Below are 24140 nucleotides of genomic sequence, written 5' to 3'. Positions count from 1 at the left end.
GCGGAGAGAGAGAGGTGCTGGGCTCCGGTGGTCCCACACACGCACGGCTACACACGTGCACACACACACACATGCGCCCTCTGTAGGGATCCTTCCGGCATTCAGGGAAAGAGACCACAGGACTCAGTCTTATAATTTTTATAAAAACCCTCAACCTGGGGCTGGCCAGAGGGCGGAGGGCTGCAGTGTTTTTCCTAACGGAATCGAAGAGAGCTCCAGGGACTGGGCCAGCTCCTGGAAGCCCAGAGAGGCAGCAGCTTTGACAGTACGTTGGAGCTGAAGGCAGTGCGGGGCCTGTAGCTCCAAGCGAGAGGCTGGGAGCAGCCACACCAGCCCCGTCCCTGCCTGTGGACAGAGGGCCCGGCCGGCTTGGGGCAGCCGCCTCCAGAATCCCCAAACCTAGTCCTGGAGAGACACCTTCACAAAGAGGGTGGCAGAAGGGTGCTGGTCTCCGTTCTTTGACAAGAGGTGGACGTGGCGGTATCCTGGCAGGTGGGATGGGCAGGAAAGAGCACACAGAGAGTTCCGGGCACTGGATGAGGATGCTTCAAGGGACAAGGGCCCCAGCCCAGGAGACCGCAGGCCCTGCCTCCCCGACCTCGCTGTCTCCCCCCATCAACACACACTCACCCTGCTTGAGGCTGCCCAAGGGGATGGTGCTCTGGCCAATGAAGTCGTTCTTAGAGGAGGCGTCATAATCCTCCACCAAGAAGCGCACGAGGGCGAGCTCAGGCACAACCACCTCGAACTCAAACTCTGTGTCCCACCACGGGTTGAAACCTAGGGGTGCAAGCACCGTGTCAGCAGCGTGGATGCCAGCTCCGGCGGGGGGGGGGGGGCCCACGGGGGGGGCCCACCCAGGCCCCGCAGGTACCGTTATTGGTGACCACAGCCGTCTGGCGGCTCGCCGTGTCCTGGCCCACGCCGTGGATCTCCACCGTCACCTTGGGGTCCACGATTGAATTCTTATTCTTGTTGACTTTTGGCAGCTGCTGCCCGGAGATGACCTGAGGAAAGGCAGGGGACCAACGAGGGGTCGGGAATGGTTGTGAGGGAGGAGGGAGGCCCACAGGCTCCTGTCCCTCCCGTGGCCGGCCGTACCCTGACACTGAGCCGCTTCCGGGTCCACCAGGGCCCCTGAGCCAGAGCACGCGAGTTAAAGGTCGAGTTCGGGTCTCGCAGGAAGGCAGGCTTCAGCACGTACCCGCAGGCCCCGTTGTCCTGGAAGCGGCCCTGGTACACATCCATCTCTGGGCCAGGTGTCTGGAAATTGAGGGCCACTGGAGGCGAGACAGAGCAGTCACAGGCTGTGGGCTGGTCTCCGGGGCCCTACAGCCCGGCCGGCTCAGGGTAGACTGAGGCCTTAGAGGCCCGTGGGGAGGCAGAAGCAGGGCCCAGCGCCACTGCAGTGCCTGCTGCCCTCCTGCCGCCCTCCCTGACCCACCACATCAGCCTCGCGTTTTACTGCTGGTGCCAGAATGCAAAGCCCCCGTGTGCTCACGATGAGGTTTCAGACACTGACTTGCTGGCGGGGGGATTATTTTCAAACCGAACCCACGACGCGCTGTGTCTGGCCCTTGGTCCTCTGGACCGAAACCCTCACCCAGGCCTCCTCCCAGGCCCCGCCGGCCCCCGCCGGCCCATACCGATCTGGCAGCCCGCGTTCCACATCTCCACGGGGCTGTAGTTGGAGGAGTCCGTTCTCCACCCAGCAGGGTAGATCCTGCTCAGGTGAGTCACATTGTGGCGAACAAAGCTGTTTCCTGAGAAGGTGTAGGTGGTCAGAAGTGCACAACCCCCGGGGAGCCCAGCCCCCCCGCCCCCCCAACCCACCAGCTCTATCTGGTAACAGCAGGGAGTGTTGACTCTGCCAGGTCCCGAGCAGGGGGAGCCAGGCCTGACCAGTCCAAACGGTCAGACAGATGGACAGCACCCTGAGGGTGCAGGGCCGGGGCTCACCTGATTCTTGGAGCAGTCGGAGGGCACGGTTCTCAGAGAAGGACACCATCTCATAGAAAGCCTGCCCTGGGGTGCCGGGGCCGGAGAAGCCCCCAAAGTGGACACTCTTGCAGTAAATGACCATATCGGAGAGCTCCTTCACTAGCCTGAGCTTGTCCTCCTGGGGGCCATGGGGAGGCCCCGGTTAGATTCAGAGGTTGGGGCAGGTGGGCACTGAGAGAGCCAGAAACCCAGACACAGAGACAGAGGGAGACAGACAGAGAGAGGGGGGCAGAGGGTCTGAGTGGCAGCCACAGAGAACTGAGACCAGGCAAACATCCCATGACGGGGGAGGTCCCCGGGGCTGACCCCTCCCCCACAACTCCCCCTCGAACCCTGGGCTTGTGCTGCACTCGGCTCCTCACTGCCTCGTCCTCCATCTCAGCAGCCTCATCCTCATCAGACACGACAGTGGCTTCAGGGCATACCTCCCCGCCAGGGGGCAGGAGCCCCCCAAGCTTCTTCCCCTTCAGCAAGATCTTCCCCTTCAGTTGCTAAGAGTGGAGAAGCAGCTGGTCAAGACCAAGCCGACGGGCCTCCCGGCCAGTCCCCCCGGCCCTCTCATATGGGTACCCCCGTGCCCACCGCGAACCTCAGGGGAAGGCAGGCTGGTAGTGGCCCCGTCCAGCGGCCGGTCCAAGAGCATGGGGCCCAGGATGGTGCGCAGGTGTCGCGCCATCACACGCTGTTGCTCCAGGCTGCAATGGTTCTCCAGGGACAGGATGACGGGGTAGGGGGACGCCTGGAGGCCCCAGGGCAGGTTAGGAGGGGGGTGCCGCCCTTACTACGGCCCTCCTCACCCGCCAGGAGCGCGCCCACCTTGAAGGCGTAGTCCCTGATAGCCCTGAGCACGTCGCAGAAGAGGATCTTGGAGGTGAACGTGTAGCCGTGGTAGATGATCGGCTCCAGGTTGGGGCCGTCCCAGCAGTCGAGCTCCAGGCAGCGGCAGCCCTTGCACAGCGCCCTGCGGGTAGGCGTGGCGGCTAGGCCCTTCGACCCCGCCCCGGCCCGGCCCCGCCCCCAGACTGCCCCAGCCCCGCCCCGCCCCGCCCCGCCCCGCCCCCGGGCCCCACCGGATGTAGGCTTCGGTGCTGCTGGGCCCGGTGAGCTGGTCTTCCAGCAGGTAGGTGTTGTGCGAGGAGGACATCAGGTAGTGGCTGAGCGGCTGGCCCATGTCCTGGTAGACCCGCCGATGCGCCAGGCTGAAGGCGCTGCCGTCGGCGGACAGCAGGTACATGAGGAAGCCGTCCTTGGTCATCTGCCGCTGCGCCTTGGCTGCGAGGGAGGAGGCCGGCACCAGTCAGAGCTCTGGAGGCCAGCCGCCTCGCGGAGACCTTCGGGAGAAGCCCCCTGCTGTCCCCGCCTCCCTGTCCCGAGCTCGCCCTGGACGTCTCTCGGAAGAGGTAAGTCTGGTAAATCATCAGGCTGTGATTACCCCCGAGTGGGGCTCTGTCTCTCCCTCCACCTCCCACCACCTTCTCTGTCCCCCACACCGAGGCCCCCTCCTCAGTCTGCCTCCTCCTCCTCCTCTGGGCCTCTAGACTGAAGCACAGGGAGGGGCTGAGAATGGGCACAAAGAAGGAAGCAGGAAAAGGGTTTGTTTTTCCAGCCTCCTCTGTTTCCTGGAGGACCCTCAAACCCCTCTGGAGAAGGACCCGAGAGAGGGGTAGTGATGCTGGAGTCCTGTCTCCTATCTGCTTGCCTTCATGGGGCAGGCTGAGGCACCCCCCTTCCCTCCAGCTCCTGACACTCCCCAGGCGTCTCCCAGCCAGTGTAGACCCAGGGAGTGCAGGCTGAAGGCCCCAGCCAGGCCCTCACCGGTCTCGCTGGGTTCGTAGCGCTCAATGAGAGAGAGGGCCAGTGCAGGCCCCGCCGCCTCCTCCCGCTGCTGGTGCTGCAGGAACGTCACTAACTGATCCACCGACAGCGTCTCCCTGGAGCCTGCGGCCTCCGCAAAGGTGCGGTCAATCTCCTCCCGCTGGGTCAGCATCTTGTAGAAGGCCTCAATCTCCTCATCCTCCAGCGAGTCTGTCTGGGAGCGGTCGCATTCCTGCAAGGCCACGTGGGCCAGGCTCAGAGCATGCTCCCCACTAGGGTCTAGGGCCCACTGCCACACAGAAGCAGCCCTCACTCCCCGCCTCACCCTGAAGATCTTCCGGGCATAGCTGTCATCCACCTGGATGTTGAGCTCCTTCAGGAAGTTCTGCAGCTCCTTGAAGCTCATCTTGTTGTCCTTGTTTTTGTCAGCTTTTCGCAAGCAAGAGTGAATCCAGCTGGGCGAGAGGTAAGGAAAGAAAGAACCCGGGAGCCCTGATACCCCCACGGTCCCAGCTAGAGCCATGTTTCAAGCCCAGGGTGAAGTCCTGGGCCCAGGTGGACTGAGACCACCCACAGACAAAGCCCTCTGCAGGTGCAGCTGCACATCAGCATCCCAGGGACAAGATCCGATGGGCTCTTCGGAGAAAACGTTACATCCTATTAAGGGATCTATTTTCTGTTGGCTGGATTTGAACCTTTTCACATTTCTAAAGACATTTATTTTCTCACTGTGGAAGAGCTCGCTTACAGACAACTTAGAAAATGCAGAAAGTAGGGACGCCTGGGTGGCTCAGTCGGTCAAGTGTCTGACTCTTGATTTCGGCTCAGGTCCTCATCTCACAGACGTGGGATCAAACCCCATATCGGGCTCCACGCTGAGCATGGAGCCTGCTTAAGATTCTCTCCCTCTCTCGCTCTCTCTCGCTCTCTCTGCCCCTCTCCCCAGCGCTCTCTCTCTCTCTCAAAATAAATAAACATTAAAAAAAATTCAGAAAGTAAACAAACAAATCCCCCGTAGTTATATCACCCACAGATAATTATTGTTACCATTTCAAGGTTTGTCCTTCTGGTTTCCAATACATCATTGTTAGCCAACTTGACTAAAGCACGTGAAGCTTATTTTATAGGAAACATCAAAACTTTAAGCCACAGATCAGAAGGTGAGGATATCACAAGCAAACAACAAAGCCTGGCTCATGCTGTCACGATGGGGGCACTTAGGCCCCCACCTCTCCCTTCTGTCCCCTCTCCCCTCAGACTAGACCTGGAGAAGTCAAGAAAGAGGAACCCCACAGTACATTCCACAGAAATTAGAGAACAAAGACAACGACCATAATTTTTAAAAACCAACAGCAGGTTTTTAGAAAAAGTCGCAAAGGAAACAACATAATTGATGCCATATAAACTTTACACAATTCTGAGGGTCAAAGAAAGAAAAAATGAAGTCCAGAAAACAGTACGATGACCCTAATAACTAAATGAGAGAAGGACATAAACTGACCTTTTACAGACGTTCTCGGTAATCAAAGAGACTAACAATTTGCAAATGAGCTGCGGTTTCTTAAACTGTAAGATCAGCAATTTCAAAGTATGTTACTTTGAAGGCACGCGGGGGTGAGGTGACACGGACACTCCCATCTTGCACTTGGACAAAGGAAATCAGTTCAACCCTTAGGAATGTGGTGTAGAGATACAGCTAACGTCTACACGTCTACATCATTTGACTCACTAATTCCACTTCTAGGAATCTATTCGTAAGGAAATACTCCTACTAAATACTGAAAGGTTTTATGCACATAGTTCTTTGCCATGTTACTTGTAGTAGTGAAAGACTAAAAATAAATGTTCACCGCTAAAAGAATGGAGCGCTAACTTATAGGGCATCTACTCAATGGAATATTACAGTCCTTACAGCTGTTTATGGGGAAAGAATTGTGATGTAATGTTACACGGAAAGTGGATACAAATGTATGATCTCCACTATTTTTGGCAAATGCATCATGAGGCAAATTGAAATGCAGAGAAGTTTGGGGGCAGAACCCAAATCAGCAGTTTCTGAAGGAGATGGGTTTTGGGTGCCTTTAAAATTTCATTCTAACATAGCCCTATTTTATGCATATATTTACATGAGAAAATAATTAGGGCAGAATTCTAGGTAAAAAAAAAAAAAGAAAATCAAGTTCAGAGTGGTCCAGCCAAGCATGAGGTCCCCATGCCGACTGCTATTCCGTAGGCTGGAATGGGTTTGTGACCTTGAGGTCTGGGCAGCAGAATCCTCCAGAGGGCAGAAGCCTGTCCAAGCACAAGCCTGTACTACAGAATTGGACTTTTAAGAAAGCTCAAGGGGCGCCTGGGTGGCGCAGTCGGTTAAGCGTCCGACTTCAGCCAGGTCACGATCTCGCGGTCCGTGAGTTCGAGCCCCGCGTCGGGCTCTGGGCTGATGGCTCAGAGCCTGGAGCCTGTTTCCGATTCTGTGTCTCCCTCTCTCTCTGCCCCTCCCCCGTTCATGCTCTGTTTCTCTCTGTCCCAAAAATAAATAAACGTTGAAAAAAAAAAAAATTAAAAAAAAAAAAAAAAAAAAGAAAGCTCAAAATCAGGCAGCTATAGCCTTGAGAAAAAAACACTTAAAACTCTCTGAACTGCTGAAAATCAGAGAGTAAGGAAATTTAAATGTGTAACTTACACTCTGAAAATGACAACACCATGTTGAAAGAAACTAAGGAAGACCTAAATAAATGGAAAGATACCCATATTTACAGATCACAACACTTGATTTGTTAAATGGGGAATACTCTCCAGATTGATCTACAGATTCAACACAACCCCTATCAGAATCCTGCTGGCCACTTTGCAGAAACTGATCCTAAAATTTATATGGGGCAGCAAGGGACCCAGGATAGTCCAAATAATCTCACAAAGAATCTCAAAAAAAATTTGGAAGACTCACACGTCACACCCAGGATAGTCCAAATAATCTCACAAATAATCTCAAAAAAAATTTGGAAGACTCACACGTCCTGATTTCAAAACTTAGTACGTGAACTAACTTGGATTTTAAATAAATAAATAAATAAAACAAAAAAACGTAGTACCAAGTTATGGTAACTGAAATGTGGTGCATGCATATGTATAGATAAATGGAATAAAACTGAGTCATTAAATAAACCCTCATATTTATGGTCAACTGATTTTCGATGAGGCTGTAAATACAGTTCAATGAGGAAAGAACAATCTTTTCAACAAATGGTGCTGGAGCAGCTACCTACACGCAAAGAAATGAAGCTGGACCCCCCCCCCAACATCATGCCACAAAAACAAATTCAAAATGAATCAGAGACCTGGGGTGCTTGGCTGTCTCTGTTCCTAGAGCACGTGACCCTTAGTCTCCGGGTTGTGAGTTCAAGTCCCACACTGGGCGTGGAGCATCCTTAAAATTAAAAAGAAAAAAAAAATCAAACACTTAAATGTTATAGCTAAAACTGTAAACCTTTTAGAAGAAAACATAAGAGTAAATGTTTGCGACTTTGGGTGAAGCAAAGCCTTCTTCGATATAACATCAAAAGTCACATCAACGAAAGCAAAAAGTAGCTGAATTAGGCTTCACCAAAACTAAAAACTGGTGCTCCAAATACCATCGAGAAAAAGAAAAGAATCCCCAAAATAGGAGAAATTATTTGCAAAGCATAACCGAGCTGAGACTTGTGTCTAGAATATATAAATAACTCTTAGAACTCAATCATAAAAAGACAAAGAGCCCCAGTGAAAAACTGGGCCAGGGATCTGAGTAAACATTTCTCCAGAGAAGATGGCAGAAAAGCACATTAAAAAAACCCCAAAACCGAAACAAAACAACACTCCACGTCATGAATCAAATGCAAATCAAAACCACAATAAGATGCCTATCAGAAACCAAAACAAACCAAAACACAACCCCCAGAAAATGACAAGTGTGTTGAAGACTTGGAGCAAATCGGAATCCTCGTGCACTGTCGGTGGCAATGCAAAGTAGCACAAACACTGTGGAAGCCAGTGTGGTGGTTCCTCAAAAAGTAGAATTGTCATATGATCTAGCAGCTCTCCCTCTGCGTCTATACCCCCAGAGAACTGAAGGCAGGGTCTAAAGAGGTATGCCCAGAGTAGCATTACTCACAACAGTGAAAAGGTGGAAGCAACCGGGTGTCCCTCAGTGGATGAATGGATGAACAAAATGTGGTCTGTGCAGACAATGGACTATCATTATTCCACCTTAAAAAGAATGGAAACTGTGACGCACGCTACAACGTAGATAAATCTCAAGGACGTTATGCTAAGTGAAATGAGCCAGTTGTAAAAAGACAAATCCTGTATGATTCTACTTATCTGAGGTTCCTAGGGTCGTCGAATTCATAGAGACAGAAAGGAGAACGGTGGTTGCTGGGGGCTGGGGAGCGGGGATTGGAGGCGGGAGGATGGCAAGTTGTTTAATGGATGTAGAATTTCAGTTTTACAAGACGAAGAAAGCTCTGAATGTTGGTTGCACGGCAATGGGAATGTACTCAACACTACTACGATAGTTGAAGACGGTAAATTTTATGTTACGTACGTTTTACCACAATTAAATTTTTTTTAAAAAAGATCCATTTAATGGGGTGCCTGGGTGGCTCAGTTGGTTAAGCGACCAACTTCAGCTCAGGTCATGATCTTGCAGTTGGTGAGTTTGAGCCCCGCGTCAGGCTCTGTGCTGATGGCTCAGAGCCTGGAGCCTGCTTCGGATTCTATCTCCCCCTCTCTCTGCCCCTCCCCTGCTCACGCTCTGTGTCTCTCTGTCTCTCAATAATAAATAAACATTAAAAAAATTTTTTTTCGAAGATCCATTTAAAAAAGAGCTTAATAGGGGCACCTGGCTGGCTCAGTCAGTAGAGCGTGTGACTCTTGATCTCAGGGTTGTGAGTTTGAGCCCCATGTTGGGTGTAGAGATTACTTAAAAATAAAATCTTTTTTTTTTTTTTTTTAAGAGCTTAACAACACAAAATGGGCAAAGGATCTAATGGATATTTCTTCAAGGAAGATATACAAATGACCAATAAACACATGTAAAGATACCCGACATCATTAGCTATCAAGGAAATGCAAAGCAAAACCACAATGATGCCGCTTTATACCCACAAAGCTGGCTACAGTAAAAAAAAGATAGTAACAAGCCTTAGCGAAGATGTGAAAAGTTGGAACCCTCATACACTGCTGGTGAGAATGTAAATTTCCTCATTGGAGAACAGTTCGGCAATTCCTCGAAAGGTCAAACATACGGTTACCATGAGACTTATAAATTGTAGGTATATACCACATGAAGCTTCTACACAAATGTTCATAGCAGCATTGGTTCATAAAAGCTCCAAAGTGGAAACCCAAATGTCCATCAACTACTGAATGGATAAAGAAACTGGGGAATAACCACGCCATGGAATGTTATTCAGCCATAAGAAGGAATGAAGTCCTGATTCATCCATTCAGCAGGGATTCGCCTGAAAAACATGCTCAGTGAGAGAAGCCAGTCACAAAAGACTGTACCTTGTACTTACGTGAGATGCCCAGAAAAAGGCAGACATATAAAGCCAAAATGTAGACTAGTGGTTGTCTAGGGCCTGGGGGGTCATGGGGAGATGGGGAGTGGCTGCTAAGGGGTGTGGGGTTTCTTTTTAAGGTGATGAAATGTTGTAAAATTACTTCCGACTCTGTGAATATACTAAACAGCATTAACTTGTACACTTTAAGCAGGTGAATTACACGGTATGTGAATTATATGTCAATAAAACTGTCATTAAGAGGGGACTGGAGCTGGCTCCTCCCTAACCCTATGTACCAGAAGCCCGATCACTTTGAATCCTAGGCTAGCATGTTGTGCGCCCAGACTTGGAAGTGAATTTGTTTTAAGCCCACAGGCTGGCCTGCACACCAGGCCCCGGGAAACTTGGGCCCCACTCCCCCCAGAATGGCACGGGAGGTACCAGGGCCTCCCAAATTCCCAGAGAGAAAAAACGTAGTAACTCCAGGAAACATGCTTAAAACACCCAAGGCACGGCCTCTCGTGGGAGCAGGCTGCTGCCGTTAGCCTCACCTGTGCTGGTTATTGGTGGGGAGAAGAGGGGACATTGGGGGGTGCACGGTGTAGGCCAAACAGGGCTCCAGGTACCTTTCCTGCCTCCCTTCAGCTAAGGACTGAACTGTGTTCCCCCAAATTAATACGGTGAAGCCCTAACCCCCAATATGATGGCATCTGGGGATCCGTCTTGGGGGCTTAGATGAGGTCACGAGGTGGAGCCCTCATGATGGAATTCGTGCCCTTATGAGAGGACACACCAGGGATCGTGTTGACTCTCTCTCTCTCTCTCTCTGCCACGTGAGGACACAGTGACAGGGCAGTCACCCACAAGCCAGGAAGAGTGCTGTCATAAGAACCCAACCATGCTGGCAACCAGACCTCGGACCTCCAGCCTCCAGAACTGTGAGAAAGTGAACTTCCGTTGTTTAAGCCCCCAGGCTATGCTATTTTGGTGTGCCGGCCCGATCTGGGTATCTTCCGTTCCCATGTTGCCCTGGGGATGGCCAAAGCCAGTATCCACAGGCTGGGCCAGGACCCACTGCCACCAAAAGGATACTGCTGCAGCTTCTGCCGCTGGTCCATGGAGCCTGAGTGGTGGATGATCTTGCGCAGACCCTGCGCCCAGTGCCGGGCGTCAGCTGGCGATGGGGCGATGAGGTCTAGTGTATTGCGCTGGTCCTTGAAGACAATGGAGAAGCAGCGGTCCTCGGGCACGTCGCGGGCATACTTCTCCAGGCCCTCCGTGCGGTGCCCCATCCGCACCTCCTGAATGTCCTCAATGGAGACTGCAAAAAGGGGACAGGTGGCAGAGAGAGCTGCGAGGCCAGTCCCTGCCCCCGATGGGCCCAAGGCACAGCGTAGGGGCCAGTAGAGCCGGGGCTGGAGCTCTACGATCCAGAGACAAGGAGAGGGACAGGAGGACAGACGAGGCAGCACAGAAGGGAGGAAGGAGGCCAGAGACTGAGGTGTTGGAAGAACGTGAGACACAACTGTGGTGTGCAGCGGAAACGCACAGGGAGGGACAGAGGGAGAGGCCGACCTCGGAGAGGGGCACCTGGGACCCCAGCCCTGCTCTTTCTGGACTGGGAGGGTGCAGGACCCCTGGGAGAGTACTGGGGCCGGACAGGGCTTTCAGAGATGGGGGAGACCACTCTGGAGCTTGGAGCCTGCGACAGACAGGAGGCCACAAACCCTCCTCATTGCCCTTGACTTTGTACCGTCTTCCCCTCAGACAGCCATGAGAGCCTCCAGGCCCCTCTCCTGACCACCCAGGAGACAGAAGCCATCACGGCCCTGGGGTGTGGGTGCAGAGGGAGAAGTGCTTGCGTTGGAGCGTAGACAGGGCCTTGCCCTGCATGTGTCTGTGTGTGTCCTGACCTCAGAGAACCCCTTGGCAAGGAGGGTGCAGGAAGGCCGTGGCCCTCTAGGACCCCAAGGGGTGCCCCTTAGGAGTCTGTCACCAGACTGAGTGGTGTCAGACACCATTCTGTCCTCAGAAGCTGGGGGGAAAGGCCTCCCGTCACATTCAAGCCTTCCAAGCTTCAGGGAGCAGCAAGCCCCTGCCTCCCTCCTACCCCCAGTGTGTCCTCCCTGGCCTGGCCGTGAGCCAGTCCCACCAGCTGGGCTCACGCTAAGCTGCCCAGCATCAAGGTTCAGGCTCTGCCCCTGCCCCACCCGCGTCCTGAGCCATCCACATCCATCTGTCTCGGGTCCTAGACCAGCTCTGGCTACAAGCTCACCTCTCCTCCCGGTGCCTGCCTGCACCCTGAGTGCCCAGACGCCTCCCAGCCACCTACCTACAAGCCCTAGGTGTATGACATGTGCCCCCGCCTGGGCAACAGGCTCTGACGGCCAGACACGTGAGCCCTAGGCCATCTGGGGTGCTGGGGGTACCTGTGCTTAATCCCTCTGCTTGCCGGCGAGGCTCACCCCAGCGGCAGGCAGCTGACCCAGGCTGGGGTGACAACAGGAAACCTGAGCTGTGGAGCTGGGCCAGCACCCCCACCCGCACCAGAGAGAGATTCCAGATGCCTCCGCTGCTGATAATGCCTTGTCTGCCTCTGGGAGCCAGAGTGGGGGGAGTGTGGTAGTGGAAGGGTCAGGGGAAACTTAGCAGGAAGCAGAGGCAGAGAGAACTGGGGGCGCTGCTCCCCTCCTCCGTCACCTGGCCTCAGCTTCCCCGAGGACAGAGCGCATTTGGGGCCAACAGTCCCGCTGCTCACCCAGAGAAGGGAAGCAGCCAACACGGGCGCTCAGCCCGAGAGCTGTCTCAGTGTCTCTGTCACGGAAGAGAGCCTCTTCTAGCCATGTTCCTCACCTGAGCACACCTGGTGCCTGACCCCCCACCTGTCACCCCTGCAGCCCCTCTGCCCAGGCCCCTCACTTGTGCCCCTTCCTCGTTCTCCCCTCTGCGTCTTTGCTCACGCCGGTCTCCTGCCTGGGACGCGCCTCCTGCCCTCGTGTTCACAACTGTCCCAGGATGAGGGGCTCGTCTCCCCAGCCCAGGTCCCCTACCCCTGTCTCCACCCCCCCCCCCCCCCCCCCCCCGCCCACCGCCACCCACCAAGTGCTGGGCACACAAGTGTACTGGCTGCTGTGCGGGCTCTCGGGAATCCCCAGGGCTCAGAGAACAAGATGCCCCGTTCCCACCATGCCGCCCCCCCCCCCCCCCCAGCATCTAACAGGAAGCCCCATATCAGGGCAGAGGCCTATGAAGGAGACTGGCTGGTGCCACGGACAGGAAAGGTCTGGGTCGCTTCCATGCTGTGCGGCTGATGTGCACTCGGGTGGTTTTTTGAGAGACTTCAGGCTCCATCCGTTGCAAGCCGACCCTGCCCTGCTCAGAAACCCGAGGCCCATAGCCCCAAGGCCCTAGCCCAGCTCCCCATCCGACCCTGCTCCTGCCTCGCCTCACCTCCGGCCCTGCTACAGGCCACGGGGCCAGCAGGCCATACTTTCGCAGCTTACTACCTCAGTTTCCCGAGGCCGGCAAACCCTCCCTGGGCACCCTCAGCGGGCAGGCCCCCGACTTCCTGCTGTCCCCCCTCCCACCCCGGGCCTGTCGCCCGCGTCTGATCTCACTCCCAGCTGACTGACCCTGTCTCCGTGTGCCCCCTCCCCCACCCTGCCACTGCCACAGCCAAAGGCAGGGATCTGGCTCGTGTGGAATCCGACGGCAGTGATCTTCCTGCGCGGTCCAACACAACAGTCACCCGCCGCATGTGGCTATTTAGATATAAGTTAGTTAAAATTCAGTAGAATTAAGAATTCAGTTCCTTAGTCACCCCAGCCACGTTGCCAGTGCTTGATGGCCATAGGTAGCCAGTGGACCTCTACTGGACAGCACAGATCTAGAACATTCCTGTTACCAAAGACAGTTTTTTGGGGGTAGCACTGATCTAAAACTTTCCCACCACGTAAAGATGCTGAGGGGAACACTCGTGTTGCAGAGCCTTTAGGGCATTCTGTGTTACGAGGTAGCTGTCTCTGTGAGGGCTTGCTGGAGGCACTCTCCATTTACAGGCCTGAGGCCTGGGTTCCTGGGCCTTTTCAGAAGCTGCCAGAAGACCCTCAGGCCCAACACCCTCAAGGGAACTGCCCAGCGAAGGGCTCTCTCTTCTCCACCCCACCTCTTCGCTATGGCCCCAGTCCCCGGGGAGGAACCGCCTCCCGCAGCCCCACCTCATATCCTGGCCACTGACACCGGGAAGGGCCTTATCTGCCCCCGGACTTTGGGCCTGGCTTGTGGCCTCATTACACCTGGAGTCAAACTCCACCCAACTTCCCTCCCTCCCACATCTGTCTCAGTGGATACCCTGCGAGTTCAGACAACACTTCCAGCAACCTCCTTACTTCTGAGCCGGACCTTCCCATCTGTGGTCGTGTTTATACACCCCTACCCCCCAAAGGCCTCGCCATCTGTGGTCCTCCGTGACCACCCTCTCTGGCCCGGACTAGGCCTCAGTTTCCCTCTCAGTGATTTAACAAACTCTTCTCCGCCACCCTTGCCAACTTGTAGTCTCCCCACATCTGGTCCTGGTTGTGTGACCGACCCGGGCCCCACCAGGCCAGGCCTCGGCTTCCCTATTTGGGGTCCCGGTCCGGGATTGACCATCCCCCACTCCCTGCCCCAACCAGCATCAGTTTCCCCACGCAAACACAGGCTCCCCACTCTGCTCCCACCCTGCGGCCCTGGGAGACTCACACAGCTGGGACTCTGGGGTCCGCATGACCTTGCGGGACTCCTGCCAGATGGTCTTGCAGTCTTCCTGCAACTTGTAGAAACGCTCCCTCCGCCATGAGTTGGACTTCACCTTCAGGAGCTGGCTGCCCTTCAGCAGTACCTGTAGGTCCTCATCATCCTGTAGGCCTAGGGGACAGAGCTGGTGAGATGCCATTGCCTCCAGTGTCCCTGCTGCCACTGGACCCATGCTAGCCACTCCCACCTCTGGACCCTTCTGGAGCCCACTTCTCACCAGCCTCCTCCTCAGCTCTTGGTTCCCTTCTCCCACCTTCACCCAAGCTCCAGCCTGATCCTGGAGCCCTGCCTCCTCCGGGAAGTCATCTCTGACTGCCAGCTGAGGCCATGTAAACCTCGGGACACCCGCCCACTGAACGCCACACTTTATACACCGTGACCTGCCACCCACAGCTGAATGGACAAAGGGAAAGCAGCTAATTCAAGAACATCCGGTTCCTGAGGTTTTTTAGGTGTCCTGAGACACCTAGAAAATGGCCTGGTTCTGTAAGACAAAGTATGCCCCTCCTGGTCATACTTAGGGATCAGACTGATCTGAAGGAAGCTGGGACCAAAATATCAGGCAGGGCAGGAAAGAAAAGGTCCTGGTCAGAGCAGTCGTAGTTCTTGGTGTCAACATTATGGTTGCAGTAGGGCCCTTGTGTCCGTCCCTGCCTCCCTCACCCCTGCTGCCCCCACCCTAACTTGCACCTGCTCGAGTAGGTCTCTGATCCTTGCCCCCAGGGAGACCAATGAGCCCACTGGGGCCTCTGTTTGGCCTGCTGGGATGCCCCTGTCTCTCCCTGCCCGCTTCATCTCTGAGTGTCCTGGGTCGGGGAACCTCAGCGTATCATAGCCCTGAGGCACAGCACAGCCTTCTCAGCAGCTGAGGCAAGACCTGGTCCAGGGCGCCAAGTGAGGACCAGAACCCTGACTGCACGGCCCCTCCTGCCCAGCTGTCTTCAGACACACAGGCTGGCTTGCGTGGCGGGGGCTCCCAAAGATATAATGCCCTTTGTCCTACCAGCTCTAAGCAGGAGGCACCAAAGGGGCACGAGGCCTGGCTCCCCGGGAGCCCTCATCCCCAAGCAGACCCTGTATCAACTGTGATCGGGGAGAGACCACTCCCCACCTTAATGACCCATCAACGTAATACAGAGATAAATGCGTCTAGATCTGTATCTGTCACCCAAGCCAGAGGCAGTCCAGCAGCCAGCTCTGTTCAGAGGCAATCGGCCATCTCCCCTCACTCTGTCCCCCAAACTAAAACTAGGTGGCCCTTCGGCAGTCCTTATCCTTCTGCTCCAGCAGAGTGGTGACATCAGGGACCACGTGGGTCCAGTCTGAGGGGCCTGTGACTAGGCCTATAAGCTTTGTTTTTCTGAGCCCAGATCCGCAGCGCCTGATAGGCTCTCCAGCTTTATCCACGCTCCCACTCCCCCGACCCCGACCAGCCTTCCCCACACCCCCACAATTCCTACAGAACCTTCTGGACCACTTCCCCAGGCCTCAGCCACCCTTACCCTCCCTATCCCTCCCCGATCTCCTGCCTCCACTGGGGACAGTACCCAGTGCTGAAAACCACCCCCCCCCCACCCCGCCCCATGGCTTTAGGCAGCTCCCCTCTGTCTCTGGGCTTCTGTTCCCCCATCAGCACTGGGTCAGAACAGCATAGGAAGAGGCGTCTGTGGGCATCCTCAGAGGTGTCTGTCTGATGTGCCTCCTCCCTCCTTTGTCCCAAGTCTCCCCACACTTCTGGGAGACCCCGCTGGGAGACCCTTGGTGTGAGCAGTCCTACTTCAGCCCCTGGGGAGGGTCAGTGCAGGAAAAGGGGGCTCCTACAGGAAGTCCTAAACTGTCGGCTGTGTCTGTGGCATTGAAACAAGAGGAAGGGGGAAGGGAGTTCCTGGATGCCCGAAGGGAGTCCCCCAGCCTCTGCTGGGGCATTCATTCCGCTGTCCTTTCTGAGGCTGAGGTAGGACTGCCAGGGGCCTCTCCGGACCCTCTGCCTGGCCCCCGCGCCCAAGCCGGGCACTCATCAGGGCCAGCCGCTGCCAGCACCACAGATGGTAATGGGGGGACGGGGTCGGACAGTCGAAGGTGAGCTCCACCCTCTGGCCCTGGAAAACACCGTGAAGAGATGACATGTTCATCCTGTCCTGGAGCCGGGCCGTGGCCCTGTCTGCGGTCAGGCAGAGATAAGTCCCCTGGCTGCCGACGTGGCTTCCGGAACACGGACCTCAGCCCCAAGGTGGGCCTTGATAATCGCCACTGCCTCCTGGGCCATTAACAAACCTGGGCAGGCACCCCTACCTCTGAGCCTCACCTGCGGCCCTTTTGTCTCTGAGGCCTCTGGGCTGCCCGCCCCATCACTTTTCCTCCCTGAGCACCCGGAAAGTCTACGAACACCCCGCGCCCAGCCCCACTCACTCATCTGTGGTACCTTCTCCTCCTGAGAAGGGGCCTCTGAGCTCAGGGGCCCCTAGCCCTAACCCCGGCTGGCTACACGCAGCGAGGTGGCCTCTGTGAGTACGGAGGGTGCTGCGGATGCCAAGAGGCTGAGGGGGGGTGCCAGGAATCCTGCCCCCATGCACCTAGGGTGATGCATAATGGAGACAAATCGGGTCTGGGACCCACAGCAACGCACAGCTACACAATCACACACTGCCGTCCTCAACATCGCCAGAACATCGTCATAACAACGATAATAATAGCAGCCACCATAACATTAATGGTCAGGATTTGACTAAGATACTGATCTTAGCACGTGTATTTAATCTCCCCAACAACCCTATGAAGAAGGCACTATCATTACTCCCATTTTACAGATGAGGAAACTGAGGCTCAAGGAAGTTACACGGTGGAGTCAGGACTCAGAAGCCTGCCCAAGGGTTAGTGCTAAGAAACACTGCCTTATGTAGTCACTACTCAGGCACAATGAGTAATGTTACAAAGAGCACTGTCAGAAAATCCACGTAACACATATTGTAACACAGAAAAACAGAATCGGTCACCTGGGACACACGCAGTCACACGGCATCACACTGGATCACACGCTGTCACACTGGTGCCACGGTGTCACACACATGTTACATCTCATCGCTGCTGCACAGTGGCCCCACGTGCCGCACGAGGGACAGAATCACCACTAGGTCACACACTGGGTCACCCAATGTCACATTTGTCACTCACACTTGCACAGCATCACACTGGATCACGTAGTCTCAAACAATCATCTCACTGGGTTACAGAGTCATTACCCTGGGCCACATACCTAGTAATGCCTCAGAAATCTGTAAACAGGAGGGGCTAGGGGTGGCAAGGAGGGCACTTTGGAGAGGCTCAGGTAGATCAGAAGAGGTAACCAGTCCCCCCATACTCACTCCACACACCATCCCTGCAAACACAGCCCCACCGTGGCTCTCACTCACAGAAGCACTGAACGTGTCCAATCAAAGGATCGAAGGCAGGAATCCCGAGCTCAGGGCCATACGGTCTACATACATCGTGTCCCAGCTGCCTTGCCAGCAGAGCTAGGTGCCCTCCTGGTCCCTTACCCAGCCTCTGCCCATTGAGCGCTGCCACCTTGAGGCTCTGCTCCTGCAGGTAGAGCTCTCTCGAGCGGGTCCGGCTGCGGATTCCTAGGCATTGCATGACGCTCCCCGGTGCCTCTGCCGCCACCGAGCCTGGCCCGGGACAGCAAAGCCTCTAGAAAGCCCTGGCCGCGGGGGCGGAAGCACCGCCCCGAGGGGAGCAGGGGAGGAGTCCGGGCGTGGGGGGCGGGGCCAGAATCCAGAAGGAGGGGCTAACCTGGAAGGGCGGAGCCTCGGCCCTAGAGGCGGGGCGTGAGAGAAATCTGGGCTGAAAGGGGCGGAGGCAGACCCTAAGAGACGTGGCCAGTCCCGGGGGGGCGGGACCTTCGCCCCCGGGGGGGCGGACCCCAGGCGGGGAGAGGAGGAGCCAGAGAGGCGGGAGTGGGACAAATCCGTAACCCAGGAAGCAGATCTGTGGCGAAAGCCACAGCCCAGAAAGCTGATAGGGGGCGGGGCCACAGCCCCAGAAGCTGGGGTCGGGGGGCGAAGGAAAGGAACCGGGTCTGGGAAGCAACTTGGAGGCAGAGCGTCTCTCAAGGGGCGGAGCCGAGGTCCAGAGGGCAGACCAGGGGAGGGTAAACCGCCCTAAAAACGCGGGGTTCCCGCAGGGAAGGGAGGAATTTCGGCTTTGGAGGCGGTGTCCCACCGGGGGCGGAGACCGAGCCGCGAATTCGAAACACCTGCTGGGGGCCGGGCGAAGGACCAGAAGCTGGAGCGAGATTGAGCAGAGGAGGGGAGGCTGGGTGGCGGCGGCCCCCGCGGACGAGTCTAGGAAGACGGGATGGGGCGGGTGAAGGAGGAGCCTGGGCTGGAGCCTGGGGCAGACCACCAAGCCTGCCAAGTATTTTACCTCAATTACTCAACGAATTCATTGTAATTCAGCCGGCTGTTGCCTCGCTTGTGAACCTCAGGCGGGCCTGTTTGCTTTTCTCGGTTTCTCCACCAGAGTGGGGTCATCTCCACGGTTGCGAATGCGAATGGAATTCTTGAAAAAAGGCTGATCTTAAAAATGAGCCCATTCACGCAGGCTTGCTTTGATTAACAGACGAGAACTACCGCAACTTTATACAAAACTGGGCCGCCAGTGTGCTCGGGAACAGTGGGACCTTTCATGTAAGTTACAAGTTCTCTTTCATGCATCCAGCCCCTACTGTGTGCCAAGGTCAGAACACCACCCAGAGGCCTGACTCACCCTTCTTTTACTCTCCGCCTCTGAATAGTTCCTCCATTCGCCTCACTGCAGCTCCGGTCACCAGCGCGGGCAGTGAGTCACCCTCAAAGCCAGGCATTAGCACAGCCAAGCAAAGCAATACTAACAATAAACTGAAGCGCACAGTGATTTGCCTGAGGTCACGTCACAGAGAGTAAGTACATCGTGAGAACGTGTGTTGGTGTCGATGAGCTGAAATACCGGCACAGGCAAGTTGTTCTTTATTTGCAGGGGAGCGGGCAGAGGGCAAGGGAAGCCTGTTTTAGAGAAACCACACAAGGGTTCTCATTCAGAGGACCAAGGACCACCCCCCACCCCAAGGGCCTATGGATAGAATCACACTTCAGTGTAACTTGCTTCCTTCGAATGCTCATGTATTTTCTTTTATGCACTTAAACACATGACCCTGAGGAGGCGTCCACAGGCTTCATCTGACCGCCAAAGTGACCTATGGCACAAAATGTTAGGATCAGCGTGGATCGGTGTGCCTGTGGGGTATGGGCCTGGAACTCCGGAGACAGGCAGGTTTGAAACATCACTGAGGTGAACAGGGGGCTGGCCACCCCCACCTGCTGTGATGGCTCTGGAACCGTTATCTCTCTTTTTTTTTTTTTTTAACGTTTTATTTTTGAGACAGAGAGAGACAGAGCATGAATGGGGGAGGGGCAGAGAGAGAGGGAGACACAGAATCGGAAGCAGGCTCCAGGCTCTGAGCCATCAGCCCAGAGCCCAACGCGGGGCTCGACCTCACGGACCGCGAGATCGTGACCTGGCTGAAGTCGGACGCTTAACCGACTGAGCCACCCAGGCGCCCCTGGAACCGTTATCTCTTGAGGGCACCGGCTTTTTTGCCCACCTGGAGCTCCTATGCCCATAAGTGCCTTGTCCTTACGACATCCCCTGCAAATTGATGTTGTATACCATGGGTGGAAAGAAAGGGCCCAGAGAGGCAAAAAGACTTGCTCAGGGTCATAACATAAAGAGATGCGAAATGAGGACTGGAGCCCAGGGTTCCTGGGGCCCAGATGGGGGCGCTCCTACAGCCTGCCTTCCACTTTCACAAATGCCAGTTGTAGAGTGGGGCAGGTTGGATTCGGTGTAGGAAAAGTTGGTAAAGGCGGATGTGTTCCGTGAGGGGAGGGCCTGGGAGGTGGTATCCTTTCAGGCACATTTGGGGAGCTGCTGGAGAGGCCGCGACTGGCTAGGATGCAGGCCTGGCTAGAATGGAGACAGCAGAGGTAGTGGAGGAGGGGAAGGAGGCCAGGGGACTGGAGCATCAGTCTGAGGGCTCCAGAGGCACCAGAAAGAGCCCCTTCGTTCTCGAGTCCTGTTCTGGTCACATTTTTCCTAGCAAGGGACTATCTTATGGTGCCCCCTCATCTCCCAAAGAACGCACAGGGCATGATCACTTGGGGGTGAACCTCCTGCAGAAACGTAGCCCCTGCTGAGTACCAGGCACTGTTTCCATTGCCTTATACATATTACCGCATTCAGTCCTTACAGCAAGCCTGTGAGGTAGGTAGCATTCTTATCCCCTATTTTGCTGAGGAAACTGAGGCACAAAGAAATCAAGGGATCTGTCTGAGATGAAAAAGTCAAGGCTTGAACTCATATAGTCTGCCTCCAGAATGCATGCCTATAGACTACACTTCATCCGCATGCATCTGGGGTGAGGACGTAAGGGACATCTCCTATCTAGGTAGGCTGTGTGGTGCCCTCCCCCCACCCACCCACCCCCCCCCCCTCCCCGACCCCGGGCCAATGGAGGGGGCCTTTCTGCAGCAGACTGCCAACTGCCCAAACCAGATGGTGTGGTCCTACAGCACATGTCCAGTGCTGGGGGGCACAAAATATGAAAGGGATGCAGTGTGGACAATCTGGAACAGCACAGGTCACAGTGACCACCCCTTCCCACCATCAATTCTCCTTGACAGGTTCTTGCTTCCTGATTTGGTTGGTAGCAGGGGGGACAAAGGTAATTAAGGGATGCAATTCTGGGTGGTGTGCTAGAAGTAGGAGGGGCTTCAGAGAAACGATTTAGGATTGTAGTGTTCATGACGGCCCCACAGGAAGGGCTGGACAGAGCGAGGCATTTGGGAGGCAGGTCTCAAACCGAAGGGGCCAGTGCGGCCAGACCCACGCCACAGTCCCTCCACTTCCTCTCCGGGGAAGACACCAGGGAAGAGATATTGCACAAAGGCACAGATGCCCGAGAATGGAGCCCATTCCAACATGAGCTGGGCCAGAGGCGACCAGAGGGCTTGCAGGAGGAGGAGACCTGAGGGTGAGACAGGCATGAAGACGTGGCAGTCTGCAGGGTAGAGGGCACTAACCAAGGGATGAGAGAGAAAGCAGAGGTCTCTACTCTGGTGCTCTGAACCATCCAGCCTCCCTTTCTGCCAGTCTGGCAGAAGCACTAAGAACACGTCTGGTCTGAGGAGAGAAGAGGGAGCACTGGAAAGGGGGCAGGAACCCCGTGACCCAGCTGGACGAGATTGCCTGGCGGAGCCCAGGCTACTGGTGTGAGGGTAACAGCTCTGGGCACTGAGCAAAGGTCTCTTTGGGCCATGGAGACCACGTGCAGGCCAACTGGGAAACACAAGATAGACTGGGGGCTGGCTGAAAAGAACATCTCCTATCCCCCCTGAAATCCAAGGGGTCTCTAGTGGCCAGCTGGAGGGCTCTGCCTTTCTCCTTCCCATCTATTATCTCCCTGTGTGGTTTAGATGGTTGAGTGGTGGACACTGAAGCCTCCAACCCCAGGGACGCCAGAGAACGCGGAGTTATGGTTAAGCAGTGATTGGCGTGAAGGGCAGGGTTTGCTGAACTGGCAGATGACCTCAGGAGCCAGGAGGACAAGATACCCTTAAGAGTGGGTGAGTCCCCAGGGCGGAGCAAAGAATGCCAGACCAGGTTGAGGGTCCTGACCTGCCAGAAGACCGCCAAGGCCCTGCAGTGGGGGAGCCCACAGCTGCTTTTTCTCCGGGAGGGACAGCAATATGGCCAGGAGCCGGCCCAGACTGTTTCCCCGGTGGGTCGGAGGGCCAGAACTCGGCTGGACAAAGGGTGAAGCGGCAGGCCGTGCGCGGTGAGACTTGACCCGGCCCCGCCAGGAGGGTGCGCCGTTACGAGGGTCGCGCTGCTCCTTCCAGCTGGTGCATCGCTGACCAGGATTTCTGCGCGGGGCAGTTACGGCCGCCCAGCCCGAACTTGCACCCCTCCTCCTCTCCTTCCCTCCCCGCTCCTTGCACACCTCCGCCTCTCCTTCCCTCCCCCTCCTCCCCGCGCCACACCCGCTCGGCCAGACGCGGTCCAGGCACGCCTGGGATTTGGGGAGCCTCTCGGGCAGCCCGGACGGGGCGGGGAAAACTTGGTTATTCGTGGATGCTGGTTCCGTCCCTCCTCGGCCCCTCCGTGCGCACCCGACCATAGAGCCCAGCCTTCTGAGACCAGAAAAAGGCAGAATCTTTCAGGCAGAGTCGGGGGTAGCCTTCAGGGAAGTCTTCAGAGTCACGACTCCCCCCCCCCCCCCCCACCTCCGGCCAGATCTGGGGGACAAGCCTGGAGACGCCCAAGGTCTTGCGGGGCAGTCCCACCCCGAGAGTCCTGGGCCGAGATTTCCCCAATGCAACAAAAGGGCCGAGAGGCGGGCCCGGGGCGGGGCGGAGGGCAGCCGGAGGAGCCTCGGGCCCCCAGCCCAGGGCCGGGAACGGCTTTCCGCGGGGGTCGGCCCGCTCAGGGTCTGCCCGCACGCCAGCCAGGAACTCACCGTGCAGGGTCAGGAAGTCCCGGCCCGAGTCCATGCCCGACGGGCGGCGCAGCGGGAGGGGGCGCCGCGCGACACACGTGCGCGGCGACTGCGCCGATGGCCTCGGGTCCGAGCCGAGTAAGGTGGAGGGACCCGAAGGGACTGCGGTGGGAGGAGACCGGAGGTGGGCCCGGGACACCGCCCCGCCCCCTGGACCCGCCAACCCGCGTCTCTCCCCGCCCCCTCCAGGGGATCGGGGAGGGCCTAGGTGGGGGCCGAGCAGCCCCCCCCCCCCCCCCAACCCTGGCCCAGGCTAGTGGGCGCGTCCCGGCCAGAAATAGCCAGATTCCTCCCGCTTCCTCCGCCGCCGCCACCCGCAGGCCGCGGGCCCTGTCATTACCGCGGGCGGCCCGGCCCCACGCCCTACTTGTAGGCGCCTCGCCAGGGTTGGGGTGATGCTCGAAAGAATCGCGTCATTCTGGGGAAAGGACCGCGTAGCCTCCGACGCCCAGCCGGGCTGCTGCGAAAGGGAGCCTGGGCGGCCGGGCGGCCAGCAGAGGTTCCCCAGAGCTGTCCTTTCCCTTCTGCAAAATGGGTGCACGGGCACGGGTTGGGAGGTCCTCGGAGAGGTATGCCTGAACCTCGTCCGAAGGAGGGTACCCTCTTCTCTCGATGGGAAGTTTCTAACCCCAAGAGTGCCTTTGGTGAGGGCTGGGACTCAGGCAGGGAAAGTTTACAGCAATTAGATGCAGGGAGCTCACCTTTGAGCCTCTCACACCCCAACCCCCTGGAGATCTGTGCAGTAGAGTGGAGGGACGAGACCTAGGGTGGGGTTACATCTCCAGGGTCCTTTCTTTGGGTAGCTTCCCAAGGGGCTGTCTGAAGAAGAGGCCCTTATGGTCCCTTGTATCCCCTCAAGCCTTGCAACCCAGACACCCTCTTTATAGGGTACCCAGATACCGCCCCCCTCCCGCAGAAAGTCCAGGAATCCTGCTGCCTATCACCCTTTGGGAGAGCCTCCAGAAGGCCTCCCAGGATGAAGGGGGCCGGGCCCACCAGTGAATCATCCAGGCTTCCTGGGCTGGTAAAGCCGATGTGAGAGTCTGGCAGAAGCCCGTTGGACCCCTCTTGGACCCCTCAATCCTTCCTCTTCCCAGCCAACCGGGGCCTAGGTGGCCTTGAATACCTCAGGGAGGGGTGTAAACCAGAGGGCCGATCTTCCTGTTCTGACGGCTGAGACTGGGTCGGAACTTCCAGACTTTGGAGAGCCCCCTCCCTGCCTGTGCCTCCTGCACATAGAGAAGGTCTAGTCCTTTATCTGGCACTGAGTTCAGTGGTCCTGTCCTTCAGTAGGAGCGCCACCCGCCCCTGCCCCTGGCAGGCCTGTCAGAGCCCTCCTGGGTTTCCCTTCCAGTCTGGGATGAGCAAGTCCACACCGGCAGGCCTCACTTTGGAGC

General features: G+C 56.5%; 1 protein-coding gene across 4 annotated transcripts; it reads right to left on the bottom strand.

The window, feature by feature from the left end:
• Positions 1-123: 123 nt before the first annotated feature.
• On the bottom strand, positions 124-23012 carry PLCD1 (phospholipase C delta 1). 4 transcript variants are annotated; one of them, XM_045436568.1, is made up of 16 exons: positions 18576-19522; positions 17690-18493; positions 14100-14264; positions 10452-10680; positions 4142-4271; positions 3817-4048; positions 3072-3273; positions 2818-2962; positions 2591-2740; positions 2334-2492; positions 1960-2119; positions 1647-1763; positions 1102-1280; positions 875-1007; positions 631-780; positions 124-485 (listed from the first exon to the last, which is right to left on the bottom strand). In XM_045436568.1, the coding sequence occupies exons 2-16, from the start codon at positions 17784-17786 to the stop codon at positions 400-402; spliced, it is 2334 nt and encodes a 777-aa protein (XP_045292524.1). In that variant the 5' UTR covers positions 17787-18493; positions 18576-19522; the 3' UTR covers positions 124-399. The 4 variants fall into 4 exon arrangements, with proteins under 4 accessions (XP_045292524.1, XP_045292525.1, XP_045292523.1 ...); XM_045436569.1 differs by lacking the exons at positions 17690-18493; positions 18576-19522 and adding an exon at positions 22705-23012; XM_045436567.1 differs by having other exon boundaries at positions 17690-19522.
• Positions 23013-24140: the final 1128 nt, after the last annotated feature.

The sequence above is a fragment of the Leopardus geoffroyi genome, chromosome C2 (genome assembly GCF_018350155.1).
Source record: "Leopardus geoffroyi isolate Oge1 chromosome C2, O.geoffroyi_Oge1_pat1.0, whole genome shotgun sequence".
Taxonomy (NCBI): Eukaryota; Metazoa; Chordata; class Mammalia; order Carnivora; family Felidae; genus Leopardus; species Leopardus geoffroyi.
This window is presented reverse-complemented; position numbering and strand designations above follow the sequence as displayed.